At 46.1% G+C, this 13,283-nt stretch overlaps 1 protein-coding gene across 1 annotated transcript in view; it reads left to right on the forward strand.

Moving 5' to 3' along the window:
* The window catches only part of LIMCH1 (LIM and calponin homology domains 1), a gene marked incomplete at its 5' end in the record, with an annotated part of 198,638 nt that overhangs the window by 128,939 nt on the left and 56,416 nt on the right, over positions 1 to 13,283 (forward strand). The window contains 3 exons of the mRNA XM_081959722.1: positions 1,678 to 1,939; positions 5,390 to 5,629; positions 10,655 to 10,939. Of these exons, the coding sequence (XP_081815848.1) occupies positions 1,678 to 1,939; positions 5,390 to 5,629; positions 10,655 to 10,939 (787 nt within the window). The remainder of the gene's footprint in view (positions 1 to 1,677; positions 1,940 to 5,389; positions 5,630 to 10,654; positions 10,940 to 13,283) is intronic.

A 13,283-nucleotide genomic window follows, 5' to 3' on the forward strand; every position in this document is an offset into this window, starting at 1 on the left:
CTATCTATCTATCTATCTATCTATCTATCTATCTATCCCTTTTTTACTCTTTGTTTGTTTGATATTGCTTAGAGAGTAAAGAATTAAACACACCACATGATTGCTTAAGTATTTATGTCTTCTTAAATAACTTTAGAATTTTCCCCGCCTTGGGGCTCCTCTGAAATAGTTTTCTCGTTCTTAGCTTTTGCTGTAAGGATGAAATCTCCTTTCTCCAAATTTCCATCGTTCCCCTTTTTAGATGGATTATGGGTGTTGTGTCATATAACAGCAAGAAAGGATTTGAGAATGCAGAAACAGCCTCCTTTCTCTGCTCAAAGGCCTCCCCCCCCCCCCAATTTGCATTTCCAGTGTCCCTTTTCAGCTTAAACTCTGAGTTTCAATTAGCTACCTAGAAACACAAAAAAGGGGGGGGGTGAAGAAAAGAAAGAGTGGTCCACTTGGCATGCAACACTCTTGCTGTTGGAAGCAGAATTGCGACGAGAAAAATTTGGCTGAGTTCCTTTGGTCAAGCCTCAAAATGATATTAATATATTATCTAAGATTTCATCCTTTTTCCCCACTGTATTATCATTGGCGAATCACAAATTCTGCATAAGAATGGGATGAGACCGGACTGGAAGGGACGAGACAGAACAGAACAGAATAGAATATTGGAATGAAGAACAGAACAGAACTGCACAGAACAGAACAGAATGGGATGGGATGGGATGGAACAGAGTGGAACGGAACGGAATGGAATAATGAATGGAATTGAATAGAGATATAGAATAGAATGGAATGGAATGGAATAGAATAATGAATGGAATTGAATAGAGATATAGAATAGAATGGAATGGAATGGAATGGAGTGGAGTGGAATGGAATGGAATAGAATAATGAATGGAATTGAACGGAGATATAGAATAGAATGGAATGGAATGGAATAGAATAATGAATGGAATTGAATGGAGATATAGAATAGAATGGAATGGAATGGAATAGAATAATGAATGGAATTGAATGGAGATATAGAATAGAATGGAATGGAATGGAATAAAATAATGAATGGAATTGAATGGAAATATAGAATAGAATAGAATGGAATGGAAAGGAACAGAATAAAATAATGAATGGAATTGAATAGAGATATAGAATAGAATGAAATGGAACGGAATGGAATAGAATAATGAATGGAATTGAATAGAGAAATAGACTAGAATGAAATGGAACGGAACGGAATAGAATAATGAATGGAATTGAATAGAGATATAGAATAGAATAGAATAGAATAGAATGGAATGGAATGGAATGGAACGGAATAGAATAATGAATGGAATTGAATGGAGAAATAGACTAGACTAGAATAGAATAGAATAGAATAGAATAAGGAATAGGAATATTCATCCATAAGGTGACCACGCACGCTGCCTCCTGCACCTCAAAAATAATAAGACCTCCCCGAAAATAAGGCCAAGCGCTTACTTCAGGGGTCTTATTTTCGGGGAAACACGTTTGTAGGAAAGATGGCAAGACAGCCCTACTTCATGTCGCAAGTCTGAAGACTGTACATTTTTGAGACCAGGAAGTGAAGAATGACCCCATTGTGGCCAAATCAATGGACTTATTTTGATGGTGGCGCACACATTCGGTTCCATTTGGAACCTTTATGGTGTTGTTGTTTTGTTTTTAAAACAGGGAGAGGAAGCGATTCGGAGTCGGACCTGCCCCACCGAAAGCTGCCGGACGTGAAGAAGGATGACATGTCGGCTCGGCGGACCTCCTACAGCGAGCCCAAATCATTCGTGCCTTTTAACCAGTACCTTCCCAATAAAAGTAACCAGACTGCCTATATCCCGGCTCCGCTCAGGAAGAAGAAAGCCGAGCGAGATGACTTCCGGAAGAGTTGGAGCACGACGGTCTCTCCGCGAGGAGGAGGAGGAGGAGAGCGGCCTTTCAGGTAAGGCCTCCTTGACCAAACTTCAGAGGACCAAGTTGTGTCCTCCGTGTAGAGGTCCCCCCCAGAGAAGAGAATATTTGGTAGTTCAGGGTTGAGCTGTGGGGTCCTTGGTGAAGGCTAGAGAAAACCCTCTTGGGGCCCTGAAGCTGTAGCCTAGCTGGGTAATGAAACGTCTGCGAGAAACCAACCAAGCTCAGAGAGCATCAAGGACCCCCCAGTCCTCTCTCTCCTGCTCCCCCTTCCCTTCCTTTTCTCCTCCATTCCACAAAACCCACTCCCTTCTAGCACTGATGATGTTCCCTAGTAGGGTCATGAAACATCTGCAAAAAGCAATGAAACTCCAAGAACCCTTCAGTTGTCATCGTCCTCCTCTTCCTTCTCCTCTTCCTCCTCCTCTTCTCCTCTTTTTCCTCCTCCTCTTCTCCTCTTCTCCTCCTCCTCCTTCTCCCTTGTAGCACTGATGATGTTCCCTAGTAGGGTCATGAAACATCTGCAAAAAGCAGTGAAACTCCAAGGACCCTTCAGTCGTCTTCCTCCTCCTGCTCTTCTCCTCCTCCTCCTCTCCCTCCCTGTCCCCTTCCCTTTCTCCTCCATTCCATAAAACCCACTCCCTTCTAGCACTGATGATGTTCCCTAGTAGGGTCATGAAACATCTGCAAAAAGCAATGAAACTCCGAAGAACCCTTCAGTCCTCCCCTCCTCCCCCCTCCCCCCCTCCCCCCTCCTCCCCCCCCGCTTGATGAAGTTACCTCTTTTGAGTAACGTCTGCAAGAAAAAAACCCTGAGCTCAGACAGCACCAGGGACCCCCACAAAGAGATGTAAAGTGCCTGCTCCGTTCACTGACGTCTTTCCTCGCTCGTCTCGTGCCCAACAATTCCGTAGTCGTCTCAAAATGAATTTCTCCTGAGAATCCTATATCACCAGTGTGGCTTTTCTCCATCAATGGAATTTGGGTTGCCCCCTCTCTTTGTTGTAAGCCAGGGGTGTCCAAACTTGGGAACTTTAAGACTTGTGGACTTCAACTCCCAGAATTCCCCAGCCAGCATGGCTGGCTGGGGAATTCTGGGAGTTGAAGTCCACAAGTCTTAAAGTTCTCAAGTTTGGACACCCCTGTTGTAAGCAGTTTGGTTTCGGAAATGGATAGCTTTGCTATCGGTTCCCGCAGTTGGAAGTCCGGAATTTTTCTTCCAGATGTTCTAAAACATTTCTCTGCGACGGTTGTTCTATTTTTTGCATTTGTATGCTGGTTGGACGTTTTCAAAACCTTCCAATATTCCCCCCCCCCCCAATATCCTCATGTGGGAGGTCAAAAAAGTCAAGACGGGGATGTTGACCGCGTGATTGAAAATTCGCTCCCGCGGGGAAGCAACTTCCCCCAAATCTTGCATTTATTCCACCATTATTCTATCTGTCCCTGCTTCTCGTCCTTCCTTCCCAGATGTGAAGTCCCAAACATGGGCAGTCCTCGACTTATGACAGTTCATTTAGTGACCGTTCAAAGTTAACAACGGCACTGAAAAAAGGAACTTAAAATGATAATTTTTCACACTCATGACCGTTGAAACATCCCCATGTTCCAGTGGTGGGTTCCAGCCGGTACGTCCTGGTGTGGACCTACCAGTGCCTAATGGCAGCACCAGGCACCATTCTGATAAGGTGCTTCGGGGGGCCCACCCGTGTACGGTGTCTGTGCAACGCTCCACCTAGCAGCTGGAGCATCGCGGGTAATGGGTGCGCATGCCCCATTGCAGCGTACCGGTTGTGGGATCCCCTCTTACGACCTGACGCGCCAAGTCAATGGAGAAGCCAGATCCACTTAACGACCGTGTTCCTAATCTAACACCCGCAGGGATCCGCTTAACAACTGAGGCGAGGAAAGTCGTAAAAGGGGGGGAGGGGAAACTCCCTGAACCAATTTCTCACTTAGCGACATAAATTTGTGAGCTCAATTGCGCTCGTAAGTCGAGGACTACCTATAGAGGGTAGCCTGATTTTCTTTCTGTATATTTGGGTTGGCAGAAATATCCAAATGTTAATCCCTTTAGCATAATCTGCTTCGTTTGGATCGATTGAACTCAGATGCATCTGAACTTTTTTTGTGAGTAACATTTTGTTCCGCACATTAAGGGGCGGAAGGGCAATTTTCTTGCAATATTTGCACATTTCTTCTTTTTTTTAAAAAAAAGTAATTTGTGCGTGCATGCGCAGGGGTGCCATGCGTGCAATTTCTGGTAGGTGGGCATGCGTGCCTGCTTGGTAGTGCCCATGCACACACAATTTTGGCACATCTTTAGAAAAAGGTTAGCCGTCACTGGCATAGGGTCTCCTGATCGAGAAGGGGTTGGACTAGAAGACCTCCAAGGTCCCTTCCAACTCTGTTGTTCTACATTCGAATGCAGGGTGTCAAACTTGATTTCATTGAGGGCCACGTCAAAATTGTGTTTGTCCTTGGGGGAGCGCGGGGGGGGGCATGGCCAGGATGGGCGTGGCTAGCTTGACGTCACTCATGTCGGGAGCACCTGTGGTAGCCTGAAGACTCTACCAACAAAAACCGGCTTCCGAGCTCCGTTTTTGGCTGTGACAGCCTCCTGCATCCCTCTGCCAGTGAGCTCTGTTGGAAGAGGTTTGCAGGAGGCCGTCACAGCCGGAAACGGAGCTCGGGAGCCCGTTTTCGCTGGCAGAGCCACCGTGGGCCAGGCCTTTGCTGTTTCCATGGTGACCCTGCAGGCCAGATCTAAGCACCCCGCGAGCTGGATTCGGCCCCCGGGCCTTGAGTTTGACACTCCTGTTCTAAGGAATCGGGCATGTCCTACGTAATAATCAGGGCTGTGACAATTCACCACGGCCGACTCGCTGCGGGAATTGGGAGTTACACTACTCTGAAAGAAATGGTGGAACAGAATCAGGACGCAAAAGGAGGGGCAGAATGAAACGTGAATGGCGAAAATTAAAATGATTTGTATTTATTTTAAATAATGAAATAGAATTGTTGAATGGCCCCGCGGAGAATTGACTGTGGTCAGTTGGCCGCAGCGAGTTGCCTCTGACAAGCTCTCCCATTCCCTAACAACCTCTCTATAACTCTATATAAACGTGGTGGCTCAGGGGCTAAGACGCTGAGCATGTCGATCAGAAAGGTCAGCTGTTCGGCGGTTCGAATCCCTAGTGTTGCATAATGTTTCCGTTGCTTGTCCCAGCTTCTGCCAACCTAGCAGTTCGAAAGCACGTGAAAAATGCAAGTAGAAAAATAGGGACCACCTTTGGTGGGAAGGGAACAGCTTTCTGTGCCCCTTCGGTGTTGAGTAATGATGGCCACGTGACCACGGAGACGTCTTCGGACAGCGCTGGCTCTTCAGCTTTGAAACAGAGATCAGCACCACCCCCTAAAGTCGGGAATGACTAGTATGTATGCGCGAGGGGAACCTTTACCTTTACCTTTAACTCGATAGCAAAGAGCATCCTGAAACCATAGAGGAAGAACCAATGGTGCCACTCGATGGGGACCTCGTGAGCAGCAGCACGACCTCCGCCTCCCCCCTGGGTCCAAAGAACCAGTTTCTCACCTGTTGTGATAACCAAACAGCTGCCCCCCAAAATGAGAAAAAAGATCCAGAGGAAATCGGGAAGCTGAGAAGGTTGGAACAGGCTGGTATTAAGATCAGGCCAGCAGCTCACCGCTGTGGCGGCAGGTTAGAGGCTTGGCCCAGCATGCGTTTCATTTGTAACACTTGCTGTGTGTTCCAGAGTGGTGTGGTGGCCTAGAGGTGAAGCTCTCGCCTCACAATCAGGAGGCTGTGAGTTTGATCCTAGGTAAAGGCAGATATTTCTCTCTCTGGGCAGAATGAGAATATATCTGCTGAACAAAACTCCGCATTGGCAACAGGAATGGCATAGGGCCAGTAAACACTCTGCTAGCTTCATTCAATTGCCCAGACTCCACCCCTCACAGGATTATGGGGTCATTAAAAGGAGATGATGATTTGCTGTGTGTTCCAGTTGTTGGTTGTTTTTTTTTTTTTTAAGTATGGTCATATCCCTTTTCATAGCAATCCAAATTAACCAAATAAACGCCTGCAATTTTATTTATTTATTGGGTCACTTTGTGGCGCTGCCTGCATTGGTTTTGATTGCACGGTTCTAAATCTTTGGTGTGCTTTTGTCTGATGCTTGTGTTTGGATTAATCAAGAAACACATTAAGGCAGGGGTGTCCAAACTTGGCAACTTTAAGACTTGTGGACTTCAACTCCGAGAATTCCCCAGCCAGCTCTGCTGGCTGGGGAATTCTGGGAGTTGAAGTCCACAAGTCTTAAAGTTGCCAAGTTTGGACACCCCTGCATTAGGGAAGACGTCTTCCCAACCAGAATGACTCAGAACGAAAAATGGAGCTTGTTTCTACTTCTCTGTTACGGCGTGAAAATAGCATTCTGTAGTTGACTGTGAGAGAGGATTCCGTGCCAATTGTGACTGGAGTATTGATTTATAATTATAATTTATGACTGTAATTTAAGGTTCATAGCTTACATTATAATTTATAAACTTTAACACATTTTTATACCTGACCAATGATGAAGTGTGATCATGGAGAGGTTAGGAGCACGGGTGAGCATGAGCCCCTTTCCTCTATCTTGTTTTATCCCAGGGGATGGAAGAATTTAAGAAATAGTTCTCGGTTTACGACAATTCATGTAACTGCCATTCAAAGCTACAATAGCACTGAAAAATGGGAGTTATGAGCATTTTTCACACTTACTGTCAAGCGCCGGGGAAATCAGGAGATTCAGGCAGTTCAAATCAGTATAAAGATTTTTTTGCAAGCTTAAGTTCTCTACAAGAATCTGACCAACTAACAGTCAAGGGAAATGAGCGGGAGATAAGAAGGCATTCAAGATGGGCTGGACTTAGATCTCTTCTGGGTGTGCAGGGACTTGAGACTTGACGTGTTTGACCCCTCCCTCAGGCTAAGCCTGGTCATCTCCTACACTTACAACGGGTGCAGCATCCCCACGATCACGCGTTCAGAATTTGGATGCTTGGTAACTGACTCATATTTATGATGGTCACAGAGTCAAGTGACCTTCAGACAAACAAAGTCAATAGGGAAGCCTGATTAGATTAACAACCATGCTACTAAACAATTGTCGTAATTTACTTAACAGCAGTGGCGAGAAAGGTCGTAAAACAGGGGAACTGTCACTTGGCAACTGTCTTGCTTAGTAACAGAAATTTTGGGCTCCATTGTGGTGGAAGGTCGAGTCGGTGCGGTGGCCTAGAGGTGGAGCTCTCACCTCACAATCAGGAGGCTGTGAGTTCGATCCTAGGTAGAGGCAGATATTTCTGGGCACAATGAGAATGTATCTGCTGAACAAAACTCCTCATTGGTGACAGGAAGGGCATCTGGCCAGTAAACACACAGCTCCATTCAGTTGCCCAGGCCCCACTCCACACGGGATTACGGGACCATTAAAAGAAGATGATTGTGGTGGAAGGTCGAGGGCTACCTTTAGGTGACTATGGGCCAAGAAGCTACGTTGAGTTGGTCCTTAGTAAGACTTGCAAAGGAGACCACAAGGCGATTATGGGGAGGAAAAAAAATTGAAGGAAGAGGATAGCTGGCAGGAGTCAACCTTGACTGAAGGAGACCTTTGTTCAGATTTAGTTGAGAAACTGACCTCGCTATCCAGGACACAAACAGTGTAAGTGCTAGGTTCAATTTTGCCGGCCAGGGAAAAGCCGTACGGCGGACTGAGAGCAAATTGTTCTCCAGAAGCTGCGCAGAATTAATTCAGTAGCTTCTACTCTGGCCAGAGTTGCAAAGAAGCCGGGTGCGATGGGACGAAAGCTTTCACAATCTTGTATAGTTTGGGTTTTTTTACAGTCTTAAGGATTCCGAGGCATCTCACAAAGATTTGGAAGTTACACATCATCCTTGACTTAAAACGGTTCATTTGGTGACAGTCCAAAGTTACAACAGCACAGTTCTGTCGTGGTAGTAGGCTAACTTAAAAAGTCCCAAAGCAGCTTTTTAAAAAGGCTACTGGACTTCCTTTGCTCTTCCTCAAAGATGTTTCACTTCTCATCCAAGAAGCTTCTTCGATGAACTAACGGTTGTAGGCCAAGGACTATCTATAGTACCGTGTTTCCCCCAAAATAAGACAGGGTCTTATTTTCTTTGGACACCCCCCCCCCGGAAAAAAAGAGCTTGGCCTTATTTTCGGGGAGGTCTTATTATTTTTGAGGTGCCCATGGCCTGCGGATCAGCTGATCCAGAGAAGGCCGGAAGTACTGTTTCTGGCACACTCCTGCCAGCCCTAGCGTTCCTGGGCCTGCCTCTCTTTTTGCGGCCGCCAGTAAGAGAAGGGACACAATAGCTAGTGTTTGTGGGAGCGGCCTCTGCGAGGCCATTCCACGTGGATGACAGGTGCATGTGAGGCGCGTGGGGCATGTTCCACCCCCAGGAAATGGCAGGGAGCGGCTGCGCATGGGGAGGGCTTATTTTGGGGACAGGGCTTATTTTACGGCATGTGTTCAAAGGCCTGTTTGAGCTTATTATCCAGGGAGGTCTTATTTTCAGGGAAACAGGGTAGGTTGAGGTCAGATACAGCGATGTTGGTCATGATCTAAACAGAATTGCACCCGCCGAGTGGCTTACAGTACGGACGGAATCTGCCTTGTTGCATAACACACGTGGGCATTTGCGCTCACATCCCCCCAGCCACACAAATTCAGATTTAATTTAGCTCTAGTGGAGATCGTTCCAACTTTGTTGAACTACTAGAGCAAAATCAGGCTGTGGGAAACCTTTACTTAAATGAGCAAGCTGCCAAAGTCTTCAGATTCCAAGTCTTAGAAACGGAGTGCTAATTTTGCCTGACTCTATGACTTTAGTGTTATATTGCTTGGCCACAACGAGCCAGAAATTATGGAAGTTTTAAAAAGGAAAAAAAAACACCTTTTTTAAAAAACGTGAGGATATCCCTGGAATTAGCTACTTTGATTATTCTGAGCATTTGAGGCTAAAAAGGTTTTGTGGCGAGTCCCACCACAAAACTTTGGAAACGACAGCTGGACAACAAGTGTTGAAGGGGAAGCCGTCTGGAAGTCGTGCGTTGTGGCAGATGTGCGAGTTAGCATAATAAATGCAAAAATAAACAAGGGTGTTCTTTTATGCGCCAGCTGGCCCAGCTGTGTTTGCAACGGCATAGGCCGGTGATGGCTAATCTTGTCGTCGTTTCGTGGCAAAAAGCAAGGGCACATGGCAATGCGCATGCGCACAACCACTCCCATAGTGAAAAGTGCGTGCGACACTCCCCCGCACTCTCTGCCCCCCGACCTTAACACACACACACCGTGCATGCGCGCGTGACTTTCCCTCCCACCCGGCACCCTGTTTTGGGCCTAGTAGGCCTCACTGCATCCCAGGGGTGGGTTCCTGCTTCTGTTACTGCCGATTTGCTCAGGGATGTGCATCGGGCGCATATGCACTTTTCGGGCACACGCTTCACGCGGGTGCAAGTTTGATGTGTACAGGTAAAAAAAATTGCTTCTGCACATGCGCAGAAGCAAAAAGGCGCCACTGATAGGACTGGTTTGGGCGCATACCCGGCCAAGTTACGACCTACTTGGCTGAACCAGTCTGAACCGGTAGAAACCCACTTCTGCTGCAGCTCCCTGGGAGCAAAAACGTGCTGCGAGGGGGACAAACATGTCAAACAGGCTGCCCCCCCATGCCCCTTACCCATGCACTCCAACCCCTATGCATGCACATCAGTGGTGGGTTGCAGGTGGTACGCCCCGATACGGGTGTACCGGAGCCTTCCTGGAGCACCAGGTACCGTTCTGGTACGGTGCTCCGAAGGGCGCACCCGCCTGCCTGAGTGCCTTACCTCTCCTTTAAGCCTTTGGCGCATGTGCATGGTGTGTACGGCACCTGCGTGACACTCTGCCAAGCAGCTTGCGGAGGCGGCGCAGACAGGTATGATGGATACGTGCGGTGTTCGCATCCATGTGGGTGACGCCAAGCCGGAACCCACCACTGATGTACGTTAGAGACTTGAAAATCAGCTGGCCAGCAGGAGGTTTACATGCATGTACATATCTGATCTATTAACACTAGATAAGGGTCAATTAAATCCATGGAGCCTTGGCTTGGGTCTCTTGTGAGAGCATAGTGATTCTAAACTGATGACAGCTTTGACCCCACCCTCAGGCTCATTTCCTTATTTTCAAGGGGGGGAAACCAGATTCACTTCAAAACCATGTTACTAATTTGAGAGCGGCAGGGATTCACTTAATAAATGCAGCAAGGAAAGTCGTAATGGGTGTGTGTGTGTGTGTGTGTGTGTGTGTGTGTGTGTATAACTCGCTGATCCAATTTCTCATTTAGCGACAGAAATGTTTGGGGCTCCATTGTGACCATAAGTTGAGGACAACCTGTATCTGAGATTAGTGATATTTAAATATATATATATATATTCAGCTTTTGCCGCATGGAGATACCTCAACCTTCAACTCCCATCATCTCCAGCAACAGTCCCAAAATTTGCAGGCCTGGGGATTATGGGGGTTGTAGTGGAACACAATGAGTGACAGATCAGATTTGTTTCCACTAAAAAGCATGCACGCCGCGTTTATTCTTGTCTTCCTTAACGAAGAGCGGTGGGATTCTTGGTCTGTTTCACATCTGGGTTTCTCATTTCACTTCGCGGCGCCCCAGTCCGAAGCCCGCGAGTCGAGGGAATGAGCTCACCCCGGACAACGTCCTCCACCAAGAAAACCTTTTTGTGTGGTGCCGTCCGCAAAACGATACGGGCTCTGAAGAGGACGAAGACAGTAGAATTCCCGACCTAGAGAAAGACGATTTTGCCGTACGGAGATCGAGACTCAACCGCCGCGAAGCTGCCTTGCCGTTTACTCACTTCCTCCTGCCTCCTTCCGCCAAGAAAGATTGGAATCGAAGGGAAGAAAGAAAGATACACACAAACAATCAGGAATGTCTGAGGTTTGCACACCTATTTGTTTGTGGCAGGAATGGAATTTGAAAATAGGATGAGGTCAAACGCCATTGATATCCCTTTATATCTCACGGGGTTCCCGCAGCCGAATTTGGACATGGTTATAAACTCGTCCATGTTACATAAATACAGGCAGTCCTCAAGTTATAACAGTTCCGTTAGTAACTGTTACCAAAAAAAGGTGATTTGTGACCATTTTTCACCCTTACCACCGTTGCGGCCTCCCGATGGTCACCCGATCAAAATTCAAACCCTTGGCAATTGGTTCATACTTATGACGGTCGCAGTGTCCCTGTGATTCCCCGTTTGCGACCTTCTGACGAGCAAGGGGGAAGCCAGATTCGCTTAACAACCGGGTTGCTAACTTAACCATGGCAGTGATTCATTTAGCAACGGTGGCAAGGAAGGTTGCAAAATGGGGCAAAAACTCACTTAACAGCTGTCTCAATGTAGCAGCAAAAAAAATGTCGGGCCAAATTGTGGCCGTAAGCCGAGGACGACCTGCGTGGTGGTAAATTAGATGCCCCGATTTTGAGGAGTCAAGCAACAGCTAATCCTCGACATATGGCCATAATTGAAGCCTAGATTTTTGTTGCCGGACAGGATGGGTGTTCGGTGAGTTTTGCTCCATTTTACGACCGTTCTTGCCACAGTTGCTAAGTGAATGACTAAGCCGGTAGCACAGTTGTAAAGTAAATCTGTTTTCCCCATTGTCTTTGCTTGCCAGAAGGTTATAAAAGGAGGGACACATGATCCCAAGACATTGCAACCGCCCTAACTCCATGCCAGTTGCCAAGCATCTGATTTCTGACCATGTGACTCTAAGGATGCTGCAACGGTCATAAATGTGAAACTAGTCGCAAGTCGCTTTTTTAAGTGTCATTGTAACTTGGAGCGATCACTCTACGTATATGTGGTTGTAGGTTGAGGACTACCTCTAGTATATCTTACTCTTCATTCCGATCTTTTAAAAAATATACAAGAACCCAACTACAATGTGGTGTCAGCTAGGCAATTTGGGGGTCAGTTCTACAAATATGGACATAAAAATGGGTTTAGTGTCTCAGTAGAAATAATTGATTTCTGGACAGATAAACACTATTCTTCCTTTTTCTTTTTTTAGTGTTTTTTTCATTCTTTATTACTTTTATAAGCAACTAGCTGATAACTCGCCGTTGCCCGGGTATTTATTTATAGGGGGAAAATGTCCAGACCAAACGTACAGTAATTTGTAATGTTGGGTTTTCCCTCTTACCAGAGGGAGCCCCCCTGTGGAGGACTGTGAAGCCCGTTACCATGACAACTCCACTGCACTGTACAGTGCAATCCATTTTACGGCAGTAGAAGCCATTTAAAGGCACAACAGGCTGTATCTTAACAGAACACACACCCAGAGGGGTATTAGGGGGTATCTTACCCCCCACAGTATTTGTTTCCAGAGAGTAAGTCATCTGTGTACCATGTTTGGTTGAAATTGCTCCAGGCGCTCCAGAGTTATCCTGGAACACACACACAGTCATTTTAATATATATAGAAGAAGATTCAAGGCAGCGAACATAGTACATATAATAGGTTCCCTTATATTCCCTTCCAAAATAAACACCACCACGAAACAGTGATATACTTCAGGTAAAAATCAGATATTTTTAATCCAAATTATACTCCTAGGGTCTGTTAAAAATAAAATGGTTTCCACCCCCCGCCCCACCCCATCCCCAAATAAAGATTCAAATCTTTTGGCAATCTCTCATCAGATTTTTTTATATTTTGTATAATTGAATTGATCTGACTCCCCACCCCCATGGCCCCACCCCGCAAAAAACCCAAAACACTATGGCCTGTTATGGCCATGCCCAATCAGTTCAATACTCCCAAATGAAAAAAGCAAAGAAAGTTATAAAAAGGCATTTCTTTTTTTCTTTCTTTCTTTCTTTCTTTCTTTCTTTCTTTCTTTCTTTCTTTCTTTCTTTCTCTCTCTTTCTCTTTGTCTCTCTTCTCCTTCTTTGCTTTTCATCCTCCTGCTCCTCCTCTTCCTCCTTTCCCTTCCACCCTTCAACTTTTCCACTTTTTTCTTTCTCTCCTCTCCCCCTCCTACTTCTTTCTTTCTTTCTTTCTTTTCTTCCTTCCTTCCTTCCTTTCTTCCTTCCTTCCTTTCTTTCTTTCTCCCCCTCTCCCCCTCTCCCTCTCTGAAAAATTAATGCATTTTCCCCTCTTCAAAACCCAAAGGTGTTATTTTAAAGCAAAGTGTCAAATAGTAGCCTTCCTAGAGGTCACAAATATAATATTTTCTGTTTATTTGTTCTCTGCGCGTAAAGAATATGTCTGTCCTTC

The sequence above is a fragment of the Natrix helvetica genome, assembly GCF_964273705.1.
Source record: "Natrix helvetica genome assembly, chromosome: 7".
Lineage (NCBI taxonomy): Eukaryota > Metazoa > Chordata > Lepidosauria > Squamata > Natricidae > Natrix > Natrix helvetica.